This window comes from Oreochromis aureus, linkage group 18 (assembly GCF_013358895.1).
Source record: "Oreochromis aureus strain Israel breed Guangdong linkage group 18, ZZ_aureus, whole genome shotgun sequence".
Classification (NCBI taxonomy): Eukaryota; Metazoa; Chordata; class Actinopteri; order Cichliformes; family Cichlidae; genus Oreochromis; species Oreochromis aureus.
The window spans coordinates 5363758-5382384 of NC_052959.1; the positions used below are offsets into that span (position 1 = coordinate 5363758).

The following is an 18627-nucleotide window of genomic DNA, read 5'->3' on the forward strand; positions in this document are numbered from 1 at the left end:
GGATTTGGGTAGGCACCAATTTTAACAACAACTGAGGTCAGATCTTTGTACTGGTAGATGTTTTTTGGAGTATTTAAACAAATGAATGAATACAGGGTTTAACTGGTTTGCAAATCATTAATTCTTGTGTCAGCTTTTTGGAAACAGCTTGTGTGCTGTGAACGTAGCAACAAAAAACTTTAACCTGTGCATCATTTTTTGCAGTGTATTTGTGGCCTGCAAGCTTTGAATGTGATTGAGAGTGATTATACAGTGATCGCATACAGTCCGTGAGGGAAAAGATTAAACACATTTGCATTTTCCACATGCAGATTTATGCAAATCATAAATAGTACACATGTTTGGAAAGCAAAAGCACCACGTGCATTTGAGTTCTTGATGATATGTGTACAAAACAAGAGGACACAAACAAACACATTTGCATGGCCCTTCCACATCATTCTCTTTCACTGTGTGCAGGTGTGTGTGTGTGTGTGTGTGTGAATGAGCTAGAGGCTATGTGAGTTTGTATGCCTTGCAGATATTTGTGTGCATTTGTGTGTATGTGCATTACCTTGCTGTCAATCTCGCTGCTCCCCAGAGCGGTCTGGATGACATAGAGCAGAGCGTCAGTCAGACCCTCGCACTCCCTCATCCTCCTACGGGCTTCCTCACCTGCAGAGCTCACGTTCCTGTAAAACACAGGAACAGAACGGCTTTTAGATGATTCCACACACCGAATTGCCCATTAGGTTTTGTTTCCCCACAGGTTTTCTGAGTGTGAGCACATGTGCTTGTTGAAACGTATGGAAATGCTTGTCTGTGTGACAGAGAGGAGAGAGGCTGGGTGTAATGTCCTTTAAATGTCAGGCTATTAGAGATAGCTAGGAAATGCTTGTGCCCTCAGTGTCAGTGAGAAATGGCACCAAGACAAAGCTCTGCATTTGATTTTTCTCAGAGAATAACAAATTAATTTAAAAAGGCGTGGTGCTGTTCAGCTGCAATACGACACCTCTAATTCATTTTGTCACACAAATAAACACCAAATGCAGAAATATGAATGGCAATTATGCATTTAATTAAGTTATGTAAACTCTGTTAACGTCTGAATACTCCATTGCCTCTGAATTGGCTATTTATGATAGTGAAGGTTATTACAATGTGTGGTTAATGTGCAGATACAAAACTCAAATATAGTGCACTATTAATGGCTTCACATATGCTTTTTTTTTACTACCGTTTTAAAATAAATGCTTTCAAAGTAGACAAAAAAAACTAATCAGCCAATGGGCCTCCTAAAATATGGAATTAAGACGATTATAATCAGGCATAAATATAACCAACTATTACCAGTATTGCAATTTAAACTCATCTCTAAGTTTTAGACTGTTTAACACACAATCATAGACCACCCTTTCCTTAGAAATTCAAGTGCTCTGCGTATCTTGTTGTGTCCTGACTTTTTCCTGTCCACAAAAATAACATTTAGCTTAAAAGTAGCTGTCAAGTCAGTTCAGAGAAATTAAAACTGATGCTGGGGGCTCTCCAACGATGCACTGAGCATTTCTTTTGCACTGACCTCTTGTCAATCTCAGTATGTTTAAACATCACTGTGCATTTATTCATTAGTTATCATCAAGCTCTGGCTCTTTTTCACATTGACTCTTTTGCCCCGTCTCCCTCCCTGAGCCTGGTTCTGCCTGGATTTATTCCTGTTAAAAGGCAGTTTTTTGTTCCCACTGTCATCAAGTGCTTGTTCATAGGGGGTTGTCTGATTGTTGGGGTTTTCTCTCATGTTATTGTTGGATTTTTACCTTACAAGTTACAACTCTGTTGTTTTCTGCAGCACATGTAGCAGAGTAGCACCACAGCTGAACACAGTAAGTTGTGATTGTTGGAAAGTCAGTCACAATATCTCCTGCCCTACCTTTGGGACGTAAATATAACTCTAACATACTGTGTGTAAACACATGTGTACATTAAGAATTTTGGCCGATATAGACATACACCCCCTAAAAATAAACGTTGCTGGAAATCGATGTAATGGAAAAGGTGTTTCGCCTGCAGTGGGAGGATTAGCAGCCTAACATTTATCAGCTCCTCTCAACAGTAAAATGAATAAGAGAGAAAAAAGTAGAACATAAAACCCTTGATATTTAAAATCACATTTGCAGAAGAAAACAAGCAAATATAGTGTGGAAATTAGATATTATCCAGCAAGAACACATAACTGCATATATCCACCCTCAAAAATACCTCAATCTTAAAGCTGCAGCACTTCCATGAATTATATATTTAACTACAATGGAATTAAATGACCATGTGTAATGAGACAGGGGTCACTCATAGTGAGGAAGCATAGGATTGTTATCTGACCACAGGCTCTGAAGACCATTTTGGGTTTTAGGGCACAATTTTGCTGTTTGGCTCAGCCTCATGGCTTTTGTAAAGCTCATTTTCAGACCCTGCAGGCTGCTCACAAAACAACTCTATGCTACTCTACCCTCTCCAGCCCAGCAGTAAACAGCACATATCCAATGTTAGAGACTTGCTAAGAAGCACAGAGGTGCATTTAGTAAAGAGCCACTCGGGATTTCAGAGGGACAAAAAAAAAAAAAAGAGGTTAAAGAAGTGGGAACAACGGACTTAGACTGACAAACAGTCCTCTACAAAAACATGAACAAATGGAAACATCTACAGAGAAACACTTGTACTGTTGGAGGTGTGGCTGAAGTATTTCTGTACCATAACCAGCCTCAAAAAGCCTAACCAGTAAAAACAAAGGTGCATTCAGTAAGAGAAAATATTTTATTGAGGGTTTACGGGAAGAAAAAAAAAGACCTTAATGGAGTGTCACTGGACTTACAACGACAAAAACAAAACTCAACTGATAAAAATCACAAGCAAATGGTAGAACAGCAAAAGCTCTAACTGTTAGAGTTTCCAAACGGTGTATAAACTGAATGAGGTCCTGTACTGGCAAATGGTTAGATGTCTGATCCCAAGCTACTCGTCACTGCATGCTAATCCACCTGCTAAAAACTGTTAGCAGCTAGCTAACCAAAAGATATTTACCAGAGGAGATAAAAATGTGTTTTAGCAGAATAAATTCAGGGCTCCTGTTAAGTGTTTGAATGGGGAACTGTTTGCTAACACATTATTAGTCTTATGAAATGTTTGATTTGGACAGTGCAGCTTTAACAAGAGGAGATACCATGCAAGGCAAGAACTAGTGTTACTGCTCCATTATTCACTCCTAATACACAAGGCTGTGTTTATAAAAGCTACCAGTTTTCAAAGCTACATGGAATCAGTCTGGATTTTTTTTTAATAGCCAGTCATGGTTGTTTTAATACTCAAGTCTGTTGAGGTCGTGCAGTTCTGAATGTATTAGTGAGAGTTTGAGAGAGAGGCCTGACCTTAAATGTAATGCAAAAAAACCTCCAAACATGTAGCGTTGAAGTGACATGTTTAAGTAATGCAGCTGGCTGTTTAATTCTGACCTCAGCTGAGTGTCTCTCAGTTTTATTAAGTTATGAGCGCATTATATTTTCATTATACTGTCAAATAATTGCTTAAATATTTCAGGTTGTTGACAATCTGTGTGCTAGTCTGAATCTTTCCCTTTTTTTTTTGTCTTGAGCCCAAACACATAGACACACTGACTAAAAGCGCTGTGAGCCACATAGGGCACACGCCGATAAACACCAAAGCAAAGAACACTTAAGAATATTTGTAAACCTCTTTATATACTTCTTTCTTGCAGACATTTCCCACATTTTGGCTACTACCTGTTAATCGATTCAGTTTAATTAACCACACTCAATTACAGATAATTAATCCCTCTGAAGCGTTCCCTTGCAAACCAGAACTACAGATTATCTCTCATTATGATCTTTCGGTGTGAAGAATCTAAATAAGGAGAGAATCACAATGCAGGACAAAGATTACATGTCTATAAAGCAGGTTTTAAAACCGAGAACAATTGATTAACCCACAGCGTGCCGCTACAGCTGAGGGAAAATGTCCATCGATGAAAATGTCGCTCTTTAAAGAGCCTATTTCTTTGTCTTTCTTTAATCTTTAATTCTCTAATCAAATGCAGGTTTACGGCGGATAAAAAACAAAATCTCATTCGATATATGTATTTAGCTTTGCCCTTGTTAGTTCTCTCTTTGACAGCTGGCAGGATGTATCTACAAGTACATGGAGCAATTTAATGTCCAAAACTGCATTATAATCCATCAGTAGTTCTCATTTTGCTCATTTGGGCACAACATAATGGACAATTTAGGTTGTTGCTTTCAGATTTTAAAGGCAAATGTTTTTTGTAACAAAGCAACAAAGCAAAAGAAAGTCCACACAAAATCATTCTAAAGAAGGATTCTGCAAAAAGGCTACATCAAGTCAGTGATTATTACAGGCCTTCAATGTATTCTCTCACCCACACAGATCATTCGTTATATGGACTGCTGGTAGATCAGTTAAAAGCCTGTTGCCTTATTATATAAGACTGCAAGAGTTGGTGCTGCATTTCTTTAGTTTCAGTGAGAAAGGTTCAAATGTCCCCTGATGAGAAGCATTTAAAAGAATCACATTCTTGCCTTCATTCACCCATATTGATACCAGATAGTGACGTAATTTGTCCCAGAAGCGTGGCGGAGGCATGTCTGCAAGTACAGTGAATAAATGGGTTAACTGTCTCTTCATTAGTTGCCGTATTCAATGCACATAATTCACATTCAGCAGTCTGACAGCACAAGTTTTAGCTCTTCCCGTTAGCTGGCTCGACAGCATATGGCGTGAAGCGGCGAGTTAGCAGAGGGAGAAAATGTGCCTGTGTGAAAGTGAGAGACAGTGTGGCTGAGACAGCGTGAGACAGAAGAAGAAAGGCATAAAGGAGGGATAATATGATCGAGAGAGGAGAAACGGAGTAATAGGACGAGATGGAAATGGAGCGAGGGAGGAGAAAGTAACTAAAAGAGGGAGAGAGAGAAAATGAGAATGCGAGGCGGATAATGGGAGATGGAAGAGAGAGAGAGAGAGAGAGAGCAGGTGGCCGGCGATATACCAAACCCGCCATGAAATATTCAATCTTTAATCAGACTCCCAGCATTCCCTAACGAGGCGTGAGAAAGATGAATTAGCCCTTCGAGTTTAGGGAGCTGATCCACACAAAGCTATCTCCTGCAACACACTCACGCCAACCAGAATCAAAAAACACACACACGCACCACTGTATCAGATGTGTGCCTTCTCACACACACACACACACACACACACACACACACACACACACACACACACACACACACCAGCAGCTACGGAAGCCTCCGTAAGTAGCCAGTATGTGTAGCTTATTTTCACTGGGGGCAGGCGAGGAGATATATCGCGGCTGAGATTAATGGCCCACACACCGAGTTAGGCAGAGGGACAGACAGACGCACGCGTCGACAGGAAGCAAGACATGCAAATACAGTAATGGCAGCGTTCCCACTCAGCTCCCGCTGCACCCTGTGCCCCATCCTCCAGAGGAAATGTGTCGAAATAGCCCTCAGTCCAACTGTCAAAAAATTCAACGAATGATGTGAGCTGCTGCATTATTAAAGCAAACTTATTTGTTCTGTTGTATAACGTGCTGCCAGTGTCCAGGGATACGGACAGATGCAGGGTAGATTCAACCAATAAGTACGTATAGACTGTTTTAGGTGGACTTGTCATAATACTGCAAGCTATATTTTCTGTTCTTATTTTGATGTAGAAGGCTGTGATGGATTCAAATGAATAGCACATCAACAAATGTGTCGTAGACTGCTTACATGTCTGCATCAGAAAGATTTATGAGCTCAGAGTCAACCACAGACATTTCATCATGAAGGTTTAGTAATGCTGAAAGCCTCTTGCTGATGCAAAGATTATGAATTAGGCCTTCACTATTATTTTGGATTCTGACCTCTGAAAATGCAAAACCGATCAAGTCTCACATGTGTCTTGTGTAAACTTCTCACATGGTTTCATTTAGGTCACTACTTAAGGCAGAAAGACATCAAATTATCCAATTTTGCACAAAAGCTGAGTATAAGAGAAAAACCTGGTGTTTTTGTACTCTTTCCTTCTTCCTCTGTAGCCTGACATTTGCCTAGAACCTGAAGAAGAAACTGGAACTGCTCCAGCGACGCTCTGTGGAATCATTTGTTTAGATTTGAGTCGCAAATTACATCACCAGCTGCTAATATATCCTCCTTCGTAGTCTGGTTGTACTCAACCCAGTGTTTTTGCCCCATGTGGCAAAACCAGTTTGTTGTTTCCGTCTTCTGCAGAAACAATTTTCTTGGATATTTTACAAAGTATTGTGTTTAGTTGGTGGTTGTTGACCCAAGGTTTCCCAGAAGAACATTACCCAAAGCATCACACTCTCTTGCTCTGCCAGCTTGCATCTTCTCCTCATAATGCATCCTAGTGCCAGGTGTTGTTCAGGTAACAAATAGTGACATACTGTGTGTTATCAGAACCAGCTTTCACATTTTTTGGCAATTTGAGCTTCAGTATATGTCCATACATATATATATGTTGTTCTATTCCTCTTCATATGCAAAGGTTTACTTTTAATCCCACATGCTGGAGTAAAAGACCCAAAACAAAATGATAAAAGCACGTGTCACTACTTCCAGACTGACCTGTAAGACTAGCACCACGTCTCCAGTGAGAAAAAGCAAAGCCACAGCAGCTCTGAAGCCAAACGATGAGTCATCTTAAATGCAGCTAATTCTATCAGTTCTCTCTGTGTATAGGGCGTTAAAAATAACACAGAGCACAATTTAAAAATAACACTGTTTTAACTAACAGAGACTTTTTTAGATGTGCCCGGTAACAGTAGGACTGTGACCAGCACAACATCTACAAAAAGAGACTTCTCCAGTTGTATGTTGGATTCTTGAAATGTGTGAATACTGTTTTTTTCTAAGGAATAGGTAGAGACACCTACCGCAGACAGCCGGTGGCATTGCGGAGGACCTGGGAGGAGTGTAGGTGCAGTTTGCGGTCCTCTTGCGTGTGCGGGGAGGTGTCCCAGCCCGAGTGTGGGATGATCACGGCGTTGGTCAGAACGGCCAGAGCGTCCTGGATGATGGGCATCTTCAGGGCGTCGCATGATGACAAGTTCCACAAAACACCTGAGGATGGCAAGGAGACAGAACGTGAAAAACAAAGAAGAGTTCAGAGAAAAGAAAAGGAAAAACAGGAAGGAGACGGAAAGAAAGGCAGACACAGAAACATCTTCAGGCCAGAAACCACTAAAATATTTAGTAGGTTTTAGTGAGCAGCTTGATCCAGCAAACACTGCAACACAGACAGCTACTGGCTTTACAGCAATCTGACGAGCCAGACACATGTTCTTAAAACTAGCATGACAGACATATCCAGAGCTTGACATGTTACAGGAAGTAAAGCAGGTATGGATAATGAAATTAATGATGGCAGACGACGCCAGCGTTATTGTTCTATGCAGATGTCTGTGTATTCTCCACTGCATTGTCAGTATTCAGACGTGCCCTCAAAAACACTGCAAAATATCCTTCTGCCTTTAGGTAAATATTAAAAGCTTGCACAGAGCGAGTAAAACTGTGGCCTTATAGGTAGGCGTAACTAGATTTACCCGATGAGCTTCGTGGTCATTAGTTATTATTGAAGATGTTGGGGGGACATGTTAGACTGCACTTATTAAAACATCAAATGAGGAATTATTTCATGAAGGTGGCGTTCTAGTCCTTCAGCAGACACTTGTAGAATGAACGCCACGCTGTAGTGAAGCTGCTCTGGTGTCACTCAAACGCCATCAGGAAGCTACCATAATGTTTTGTACTACCCAAAACATGTACATGTACTGTTTTGTAATGCCATGGATCAAATAAAGAAACACTTAAACAATTACTAGTGCAGAGTAACTATCCAATTATCAAGAGTTTTTACTTCCACAGGAGTAAAGTCTGCTACGCTAACGCCTTATAACTAACCTTAAAGTTTAGAGTTTCAAGTCAGCGGTGGGCTGCTGTAATTAATGGTGTACTAAAGGCAGTAAATCACTTAGACAAAATTCCACTGCACATTTCTCCTGTTCTTAATCCTCACCTGAATTGAACATACAGTGACCAGCCAACCACGAAACTGGAGTAACTTTCCTCTATCCTACCAATTAAGGTCCACTCTAGCCAGCTGCCACACACACATATAGTTCGCTGACTCGAGTGACTCACCCACAGAGACACACAAACGCATATAGTGCACATATCAGGCTGAACCTATCAAGAAAAGGACAAAGAGGGTAAGAGGCAAATCACCAGATTTCGACATTAAGCACTCCGATTTCTTGAGAGGTTTCACATACGTATAAGCGCACACTCGTGCACGCAAATTGTGATAACCTTGAAGTACTACAACGTCGTAATTCTTGTTGACCTTCATCTTACAAATTGCCTGCGTTCCAATCTATGTATTCCTGTAATTATATGTTAAAGCATTTGAGAGTGTCCACCCATAGTCATATCTGCACTTATCTAGCACTCTCTTTTATGGTAGTAATTATAGCCGTAGTAGTGGTAAAGCATCCTATCCTCAGATCTGTGTGGGAGTGTGTGTTTGGAATAAGGCGTCCTCTCTTCAGAGCTGTGTTGTTCACTCATGGCTGAGCAGCAACTCTGTAATTACAGCTTCTGTTATCTGTCTTTGTGAGTTTGTATGAATTTGTTCTCGTGTGCGTTTGTGTGCACATGTCTTTGAGTGCCATCTAAGCCCCCTTGACAAATCAGTCTTAACCCTGTCTGCTGTTTGGACCCCGTGTGTTTAAGACGGTGCAGTCCCAGTTTGTGGTCAGAAGGAGTTTCTAAATCATTAGCTTCTGGTTCCATGACAGCAATTAGCTGGGAGTGTCATGTTAGCAAAACGAACTACTTGCCACTTCATTTCATCTCCTTCTCAACAGGCCAAAGGCGGCATGCTGTTTCTTGTTTTCTTCAGTAACCTTGGCATTTAATATAATAATTGCAGCTGACTTTTGCATCTGTGAGTCAGTGAATTTTGGTGTGTTTAACTCTTTAAAGGTGCCATTTGCTTAGCGTATAGATTTTGCTGAATATTAGCTTACCAATAGCAATACTGGCTACAGTAAAAAACACTACATCTCATTAATTCTACTAAAAAAATGCTTTCGTAACACTTCTCATCTTGTTAGCTAACAAAATACGCTGTTATGTCAAAGGACAGCCTAACTAGGGTTTTGTTCAGAGATAATAAAAGATAAACTCTAAAGCTATTAAGGTACTAAAGTCAGAGTAATCATCTCCAAAGTATAACACCTGATTAATCATTATTTTTTCTCTCTTTTTCTATAACTTGATTTCAAATGTGCACAATACATCTACGATATATAAACCATTTTTGGAGCAGACAGCTTTATCAAGCAATGCTCACAGTTAGCGCCTGCTTTTAACATATGACCTGCTAAATGGATAAGGGAAAGTATAGTAGTACAGGAGGAGGGAAGCAAAAACAGGCGGCAAATGCAAACGCTGAGTGAGTTGCATGTGAGGATGGACAATAAGGAAGCAGAAAAGGACTTGTATCAGTGGGCTAGGCAGAGAGACTGAGCTAGAAAGGATGTGCAGCAGGTTAGGGTTATCAAGGGCAGGAGTGGAAGTGTGCTAACAGGTGAGGAGAGTGTGTTAAGAAGATTGAAGGAGCAGGAGGTGCTCATGAGTGTAGAAAATTAGAGCGAGGAGGACAGATGGAGGACAGTAAATCATGATGTCACAGACATATGATGTGCAGGGGATTAGCAAGAAGGAAGTGAAAAGAATGAGGGGTGGGTAGGCAGTTGATCCAGATGCCATACATGTGGAGGTTTGGAGATCTCTATGGGAGAGGGCTGTTGAGTTTTACACCAGTTTCCTTATCAATTTGAGAGTGAGGCCTGAGGAAGAAGTTTTCTAGTACCCATTTTTCAAGAACAAGAAGCAGAGCTGTAGCAGCTACAGAGAGAGAAAATTCACGAGCCATACCATGAAGATATGAGAAAGAGCAGTTGTTCCATTTTCACGTAAATGGCCTCCTTGACTCCCGACTCAAACCAGCGTTCCTCCCTAACCAGGATGTTTATAGTCTCATCACTAAAAGAGTGGCCATTGTGGAGTCTTGGTCTGATGAGGTAGCTCTTCTGCACTGAGCAATCTGCTTAACCAGGTTGTTTGGTTTCCCCGATGTATAATTCACAGCACTCCTCCTGGAGTGCCTAACTGTGTGCAGTATATTACTCTGTGCCAGGGGAAGTGATCCTTGGGGTGGACTAATTTTTTGGCGTAAAGTGGCTTGGGGTTTGAAAGCCACAGAGACACGGTGTTTCAAGAAAATGTAACTCATTTGTTCTCATAATTCTGACACATAAGGCTTCAGCCTACTCCTTTTCAAACAACTGCATGGAATGATTTTATGAAATGTTGGTGAATGTATATGTTTGAAATAAAAATGAACTGAACTGAACTGAACTGAACATAAGGCATCATCAAAATCTTTCATTAGACATACTGTATGAATGAGTATGGTGCCAAGAGAGTAACTGTGGAAGTTATTAGTGGCAGAGAAGTATGTGAAGGTGGTGGGATGTACAAGGATGTACAAGGTCAAGGAGCCTTGTGGACTATGATGTTTGCAGATGACACTGATCTGTAGTGAGGAGATGAAAGAGCCTGGAGAGGTGGAGGTATGCACTGGAGAGAAGAGGAACAAAAGTCAGTTGAAGCGAGACAGAATACATGTTTGTGAATGAGAGGGAGACAAGTAAGAGGGTGGGAAAGGGAACATGGTAGAGACGGTGACAGTAGATGAGTTTAAATACCTGGATTCACCAATCCAAAGAGAGGTGGAGTGTCAGGAGTGATTTATGACAGAAGAAAAGGAGCAAGAGTGAAAGGGAAGCTTTACAGGAGAGACCTTCTATCAGGGGCGGATCTAGAGAAATTTTCTTAGGGTGGCATGAGGGGGGCAAAGAAATCAAATGGGGTGGCAAAATCAAGGCTTTTTTTTTCAAACACATATGCAGGTGGTTACATATGGTTAAAATGATTCAAATGCAGTAAGTATACATGTTTTTCATATAAATATAGTCTATAACTTAAATATTGTCTGTAGCCCACATAATTACACACTTTAGTTACATAAAACCTGTGAGTTTTGATCTTATGTACTGTATAGCCTGTATAATAAATAAACATGTAGCCCAATAAGTATAAAATCCAGAAAGCTACACAACATGGGGCGGTTCATTTACAAACACAAGTCTAACTTAAGTTTCACACTGTTTTTTGTTAGAAAACAATCACATTGTTACAGCTTAAATTATACAAAATGTCAGAAATCTGCACTGTCATGAACAAAAATTTAAACCTAATTTTTCATGATTTGTTGGATTAACCCACTGAGGTCTGAAATACAACCGGACATTTTTGACTCCTTTTCAGTTTACGTTTGTATATCATCCTCAAATTGTTTCATTTTATTTTTTCCCCTTGCCTTGTTTGGTATCATTCTTTTCAGCTCAACTGAATTTAGTGGTTTTTTTCACTGACATACTGCATTAGTATTACTGATCTGAAATCACACAAAGAACTTAAAATCCTAGTAGTGTTTTCTACTTAGTGACAGTGTTTACGTTGCAAATGTGCCTTAGTGACATTCATTAGTGCCCTCACTGACACACAAGACAAAACGACTACACAACAGAACAACTACACAAGACAACACAACACACTAAGTATACACTCCACACTAAACGTCACAAATCTCCCGCATCTAAAAACTCTCTTGCTCTCTCTCTCTCTCACTCGCTCTGTCTCGCTGCCGTTACCGTCACTCCCAAAACTCTCCCCTCTTCCTAAACAACCAAATCCCATGTGTTGACTTTTTTTTTTAATTGGTCGACATGGTGCATTTTTCCACCGATAGGAAAGAGGTGGCTTTCCCCCCCCTTTCTTTACTGTTTTCACGCTTTCCTTAGAAAACGCTTAAAACACACACACACACAAAAACGTGACAACAGTATTTAGAAAAAAGCGTGGCTTATATATATTATCATAACTCTGGATTTACTGGCCTGCAGTAGCGGTTTTTGATACGGGTGGTGGGGGGCGGCATCACGGGCATTGGCAAAAAAAAAAAAAAAAAAAAAAATTGCTCGTACTCATGCTGCCCCGACATCACCCAGCGCATATTGGGAATGTCATAGGCACCGAGCGGTTTTCTATCGCCCATTTGCTGGGAGTAAGGGCGCCCTCCGTTTGCGAGGTGCGCCTGCTGCTTGCGGCACAGGGAGGAGAGGGCGGGGCGGCGGGGGATTCTCTGGCTGGCTGGAGCAGCATCTAATAACCAACTCGCAAAATAAAACAAAATAAAAACAAACCAACAAACACGAAAACACCAGACATTATGACACAGACTTATAATTTGCACCGATGATTTTTAGAATTTCTACGTGCAAGTGCGAGAGCCCTCGGTGCGCCTGCTCGCTGCTGCAGTCAAAGTAAACTTTATTGTCATCTCCGCTACATACAGTACCAGTATATAGAGAGACGAGGCGACGAGGCTCCAGTTACAGCAGTGCAAGTAAACAAACAATATATATAAGAAGAGTAAGAAAATAAATATACACTTTAGGACTCGGGGTAAAGGGATCAATAACAATTTAAAATGTATAATTTAGAGTTTGATGATTTAAAGTCTCACACATAACCCGTCGAAAGGGGAGGGGGCGGCTGCTTCCAAATAGAGCACATTTCATTCATAGTGTTGTAAATCCAAGCCCATTATGTATTTATGTTTTGAATCCTGAGTTGTGTGAAATCGCAGAAATAAACCCTAGACAAAGTGAATCTGTGAACTAAGGTGTAGGTCTATTAGGTTATGTTGTGGTGATCCTCGAGTTGGGGGATGAGTGTTCACACTGGAGTGCAAAATTAAAACCAAGATGGACAAGAAAAGTTCAAAGCCATCAGGTGCTCAGTTTAGAAAGAGGAGGAGAAACGAGCAAAAGTTACAGGTAAGCAGATGTGTCATTGGATAATGGCAGGTCATGTATCCTGAAACAATCAGAATCAGAATCAGAATACTTTATTAATCCCTAAGGAAATAATGTGGGTTACAGTTGCTCCAAGAAGAAATGGTAAAAATACTAAGAGTAACAGACTAAACTCCAGATTTTAATATTAATTAGTCATTGTCAGTTGTTGATTTGTCCTGTTCTCATTGTATGACGAATTATGATGGCTGTTTGGTAGCCGTTTGCATACTATGCATACTCTCTCTCTCTTCATATGTGTGTGCGTGTGTGTGTGCGTGTTTCTCTGGTGAAATTCAGTATGGTTCCGACAACTGTTTTATGTTAATGTACAATCCTTAATTACGTTTTATATGTGTGTGTGTGGGGGGGGGGGAGCAGAGGGAGTGTTCGCCCAGGGCGCCAAACAGGCTAGGACTGCCACTGCTGGCCTGTAATTAAAATGTAAAAACTTTGAAGTCCGAACTTTCAATGTGGGCTGAAATAGACACTCAGCGTGGCTGCAGCTTGTTGCTATGTCAGCTTACATCAGTCATGTGATTTGGAGGTGCAGCGTGTCCGTGGACCACAGAGGGTTAATAACACTCACCTTCATTCCATTTCCAGAGTGTAACATCCAACCACCTGTGTAAAATCCGAAATTCCCATGGTGTTGTTCAAAATGTGCTCTGGCACAATCATAAGTATCGCTTGCTACTGAAAACAAGAAAAAAGCCGGTCCTGCTATGGGCTGAACCATTTGTTAATGGTGGAGGGGGGGAACACTATGCAATATATTCAGTTTTAGCATTTTTATTCACGGTTGACTGTAACTACACTCAAACTGTTAATGCTATCTTATTTTAATAAACAACACTGTCATATGCAAAACTGGGGTGGCACTTGGGGTGGCAAGGGATCATTTTAGGGTGGCACTTGCCACCCCATGCCACCCTTCTAGATCCGCCCCTGCCCATGCCACCCTTCTAGATCCGCCCCTGCCCATGCCACCCTTCTAGATCCGCCCCTGCCCATGCCACCCTTCTAGATCAGCCCCTGCCTTCTATAATGTATACTTGGAGATGGCAGCATGAAAAAAAAAGATAGAAGGCCAAACTGGAGATGGCAAAGTTGAAGATGTTAAGATTTTCATTGGGAGTGACCAGGATTGACTGGAATAGAAATGTATATATTTTAGATGGAAAACTAGGGTTGAATGGTTTGAAGACAATGTTAGAAAGCTAATAGCGAGATGGTTTGGACATGTGCAGAGGAGAAATACTGGATATATTGGACAAAGGATGCTGAATATGGAGCTTGCAGGCAGGCAGGAGAAAAAGAGACTACAGAGAGGATTAATGGGTGCAGTGAAGGAGGTAATGCAGAAGGTTGGTGGGACAGAAGAGGATGCTAGAGATCAGGTGTGATGAAGACAGATGATCTGCTATGGCGACCCCTAAAGGGAGCAGCTAAAAGAAGAAGAAGAATCAGCTAGGCACAAAGGTCTCAGATGTAATTTAAGTCAACAACGCAATGCACCGATTATTTCTCTCTTAGACAGTAATGTTAAGTAGTAGTTGTTTTTTTAATGACACTAAAACTACAAGCAGTCTATATAAGGATAGTTTTGGTTATGTAGATATGTAGATTTCTGATGACACCTTAATATGTTTTTTCTTTAAATTCCACTTGTTGCTAGCAGCATCACTTTGACGAATCAATGTCTTTATATCTCTGGATTCTCATACACACCTTATGAGACAGATATTCGTTACATTGTGACATTTGGGCCACACATACACCCACAGCATTCACACAATACTTGCCACAACCCATGTTAAGCATGCTTCATGACTTCTGGGCAAGATGAGGCCCACACAACACTTGGCAGTGTGGTGACAGAGTTGTGCCAAAAGGCCCAAATGTGTCTGATATGTGGGGAAAGTAGCTCCTACATGCAAGTGTATTCAAAAAATGATGCAAAGAATTAGGACATTTTTCCTGGAAAGTCAAGAGGATTGCAAGAGCTTGTAATTTGCAATTAATCCATGCATACATGCCTAAATTGTTACCAAAATCTTTTAAAGTGTTAGATGTTGTCCATCCCAGTAGCATTTCCTAATCGGTGAACAACACAGTGATGGAAATAGCGAATTAGCACTACATTCTGCAAAATCTAAAAATAATGCATTTAATGTCCTGTGGCTAAACTGTTGGAGCACAGTGTGTAATTCCCCATTGTTATATATCACACATTAGTTATAGCCTGTAAGCTGATGTCATTTTTCATATTTCAAAATTTGATCATATAAGTATCTATTTTCATCTTTTAACTTAATGGTGTCTAAACAACTCTGACAGGTCTGCTCTTCAGTATTAAATTTGGTCTGACGGATTTAACATATGTCTGCAACTTGCAGTGTTCTAATGAAAAACTGTGACTCTCCCACAATGTGAATTTCCATTTTCAATGCATGCTAAATGAGTGAATAAGTAAGAAATAAACACGTTATTGCACATGTCAAAAATGCAATGAATGATGTCATGCTGCAGCTGCAAGACAAAGATGACTTTTCCCCATCCTGAGTAAAGTCAGCTGTTTGCCAGCATCGCTACTCGCTTGTGCAGGGTATGACATCATCTCCCTGAGGTGAAAGGCAGTGGGATTTTATCTTTGATTTGAAACACACACTCTCTCACACAAACACACACACGCAGTCTCGTGCACACATAATATTGCCTCAATGTACACTGGCTCATGTTATTGCTTTGCTTACACACATGGATTCAGGCATGCACAAACACTTGCATCCAAGCTCTTAAAGCCATGCACATGCACGCACACACACACACACACACACACACACACACACACACCCAGTCATGAGTGTGTGACAGATGAAGGAGGTTAATTGCCTCAGCCTTACATCATGAGTGGCAGCAGGAGGTTGTTATGTGGAGGGAGGGGAAATGAATATGTTGGCTATGTCTCTTTGTCTGTGAAGCCATTTCCCATCTTTCATTTGCAGCGTACTTTCATCCCACTGTCATATTTCTCTCTTCTGCAACACGTTCCTTTGTCCCCCACTTGATCTTGCTCTCGTTTCATTTTTTATTCCTCAAGTCTCCCAGTGTATTTCAGTAAGTGCTTGCTTTTTGACACATCCTTGTTGTGGACCACTTTGAATCTGAGACTTCAGAGATTGCCATTCTGTTTGTGTGTCTAGCTTTCCACAGGCATGAAGGTTAGGCTAGTCATCAGACTACAGCTATATTAAAATATGTCTGATTATGACTGTAATTATGGTTCTCGGAAAATTAACACCCACCATAAACCTGACACCCCCAGGCAGGTGGGGGGTTTCTACGATGTCAACTTTCCCCTTCCAGCCATGGTTACGTAAACTTAATGAAACACTGCGATTTATCTGAAATAAATGTGACCCTGAAAGCAGTTCCTTAATGACACAAATGTACTAACCCCGCCCCTCCAAATCTCATTGTCAAGACTGAAATTTGAATGAATTTCACCTGTAAGGACATTGATGTCCTCTTTTTACTCTAGTGCCGCTGAACCTTAACACTGCTGCAGCACAGCAAGAAGATTGTGGGTTCAAATCTGTTTGACGTCTAAGGAGTTTGTTTATGAAGATTCTCCTCTCACTTTTCAACTAAATTTTGTTGCAAAAACATTTTCTATTTAATATTCTATCTAATATTTTCTAGACGTCGTTTAACAGTCTGAGAAGGCAGCTCATCACTTTTCCTTTTAAACCAAATCTCAACGTTGGTGAGGCAACAAAACTATCTTTTGAATGTCTATTCAACAACTATTTTTGGGGGGGTGGGATGCACTCAAAGCCACATTTGAAGCTACTAGTACTTGAATGTTCCCCCATTTAAGGGAAAACTACACACTACATCAGTGCATTCAATTATTAGCCTTAGTTATTGTTTCCTTACGCACAAAAAGAAAAAAAAGAACACACTCCTATTACACAACATTTCATAATCTCAAGCATATGGTTAAACCATCCTGCCCACTGAGCAGTATGGTATATGCTCTATATCTGTTGAAATGCATCACTGCACCTAAACCCATTTATGAGAAAAGTCAAGTGAACACTGTGCAAAGAAATACATAAACCAGCAAAGATGTTTGGTTCTGTCTCACAGGGAAGCTCACCTCTGCTAATGTGCTTTTCTAGCTTTTTTGTCTACTATAGACCTACAATTGCTATAAGTTCCAACAAGAAATCACCTTCAGGAGCTGCTTGCATTCAAGTTACGTACATAACATCTCTAGGGAGCCCACGCTAGTGGTATGACCTTGAGAACAGTAGGGGGGGCTTTGTAGTAAGAGAGACCACCCTCCTCTGACAGACTGTGTACACCACCTGCCTTCTGAGTGGCTCCGCAGAAAGCAGGCGAGTCCTTTGAACAACTGAGGATAAATCAGTTGTCACCTTTACTAATTGCTGAAATTGTGCAGTAGAAACAAAATGTAGATTACAGCTAAGGGAGCCCTCAAGATCACTGGCGACACGCTGAGCCAGCTGTCTTGCAGCTGAAAGTGACCAGGCTCACATTTTTATCCCTTACATGACACAGAAAGGAGATTTCTTAAAGCGGGGTCAACGGCAGCACAAAGAGGCATCGTATGGATTTGACTCGAAAGAATACAGCCTACGTGCAGCTTTTATACCGATCTTGACTGAATAAATTCACTGAATAAAAAGGTTATGAAATATATGTTAGATTGTGCTGATATCAGCAGATTTAATTACAAGGGCTAGTTCAGTGACCTTTTTTTGACTTTATATCAGTATTAGGGGTGTCATGATAACCTTGTATTGATGATATTTAAAGGTGAAATAGCAACACTGTGTGAGTAATATGGTAACAACTGTGTAATGCAGACTCAGTGTGATTGCATTTCTACTCAATTTGTCCAAAAAGGCTACACACACTCAATAAAGTTACGGATGAATTCAACAGATTGTGATTTTGATTCAAGCACAACAATCATGAAAATCTGATATTGTGATAGTTTTAATCTGTTTGGCTTTATATTATTTTACCACCTTTCTTCAGGTGTCATATCCTAAAGTTCTTAGAATAGGAGGAGAGTTGATGTGACCATGTTTGTCAGCGTTGCACACTGCAGCTACTGATACTGGCACGTAATCAGAGCAGAGCTTTGTTGGCCCAGAAGTGACACATTTATAACCTCAAATTAAAATCATAGGTGTCAGTTTTACTCTGTTGTCATAATGATTACTGTTTAATCACTTGGTCTACACTGGCCTATAGCTGTGTGCATTAATGAGCCTCAAAGTGAGTAATTATATTTACACAGTTTGGGTCCTTTAATGACTTTGTCACTGATCACTGGAAACACTGTGGGGAAGCATTTTATATAGTTTATGTCAAGGTCAACCAGAGTGCTTCTGCAATATGGCAGAAACAAAGTAGGAAAGGAAGAAGACTTGTGGTAATATCCCATTCTTCATTAGATTCAATCTTGTTTTAATGAATGGACGTATTATTTACCTGTAATTATGAAAGAG

General features: G+C 40.6%; 1 protein-coding gene across 9 annotated transcripts in view; it reads right to left on the bottom strand.

Annotated features, from left to right (window-relative positions):
- ctnnd2b (catenin (cadherin-associated protein), delta 2b) overlaps nt 1-18627 on the bottom strand; it is a 198488-nt gene that overhangs the window by 25769 nt on the left and 154092 nt on the right. For all 9 annotated transcript variants that reach the window (XM_039602850.1, XM_039602849.1, XM_039602843.1 and 6 more), the window contains 2 exons: nt 6965-7151; nt 554-671 (listed from right to left, as the gene is read on the bottom strand). In XM_039602850.1, coding sequence (XP_039458784.1) covers nt 554-671; nt 6965-7151 — 305 coding nt within the window. The remainder of the gene's footprint in view (nt 1-553; nt 672-6964; nt 7152-18627) is intronic.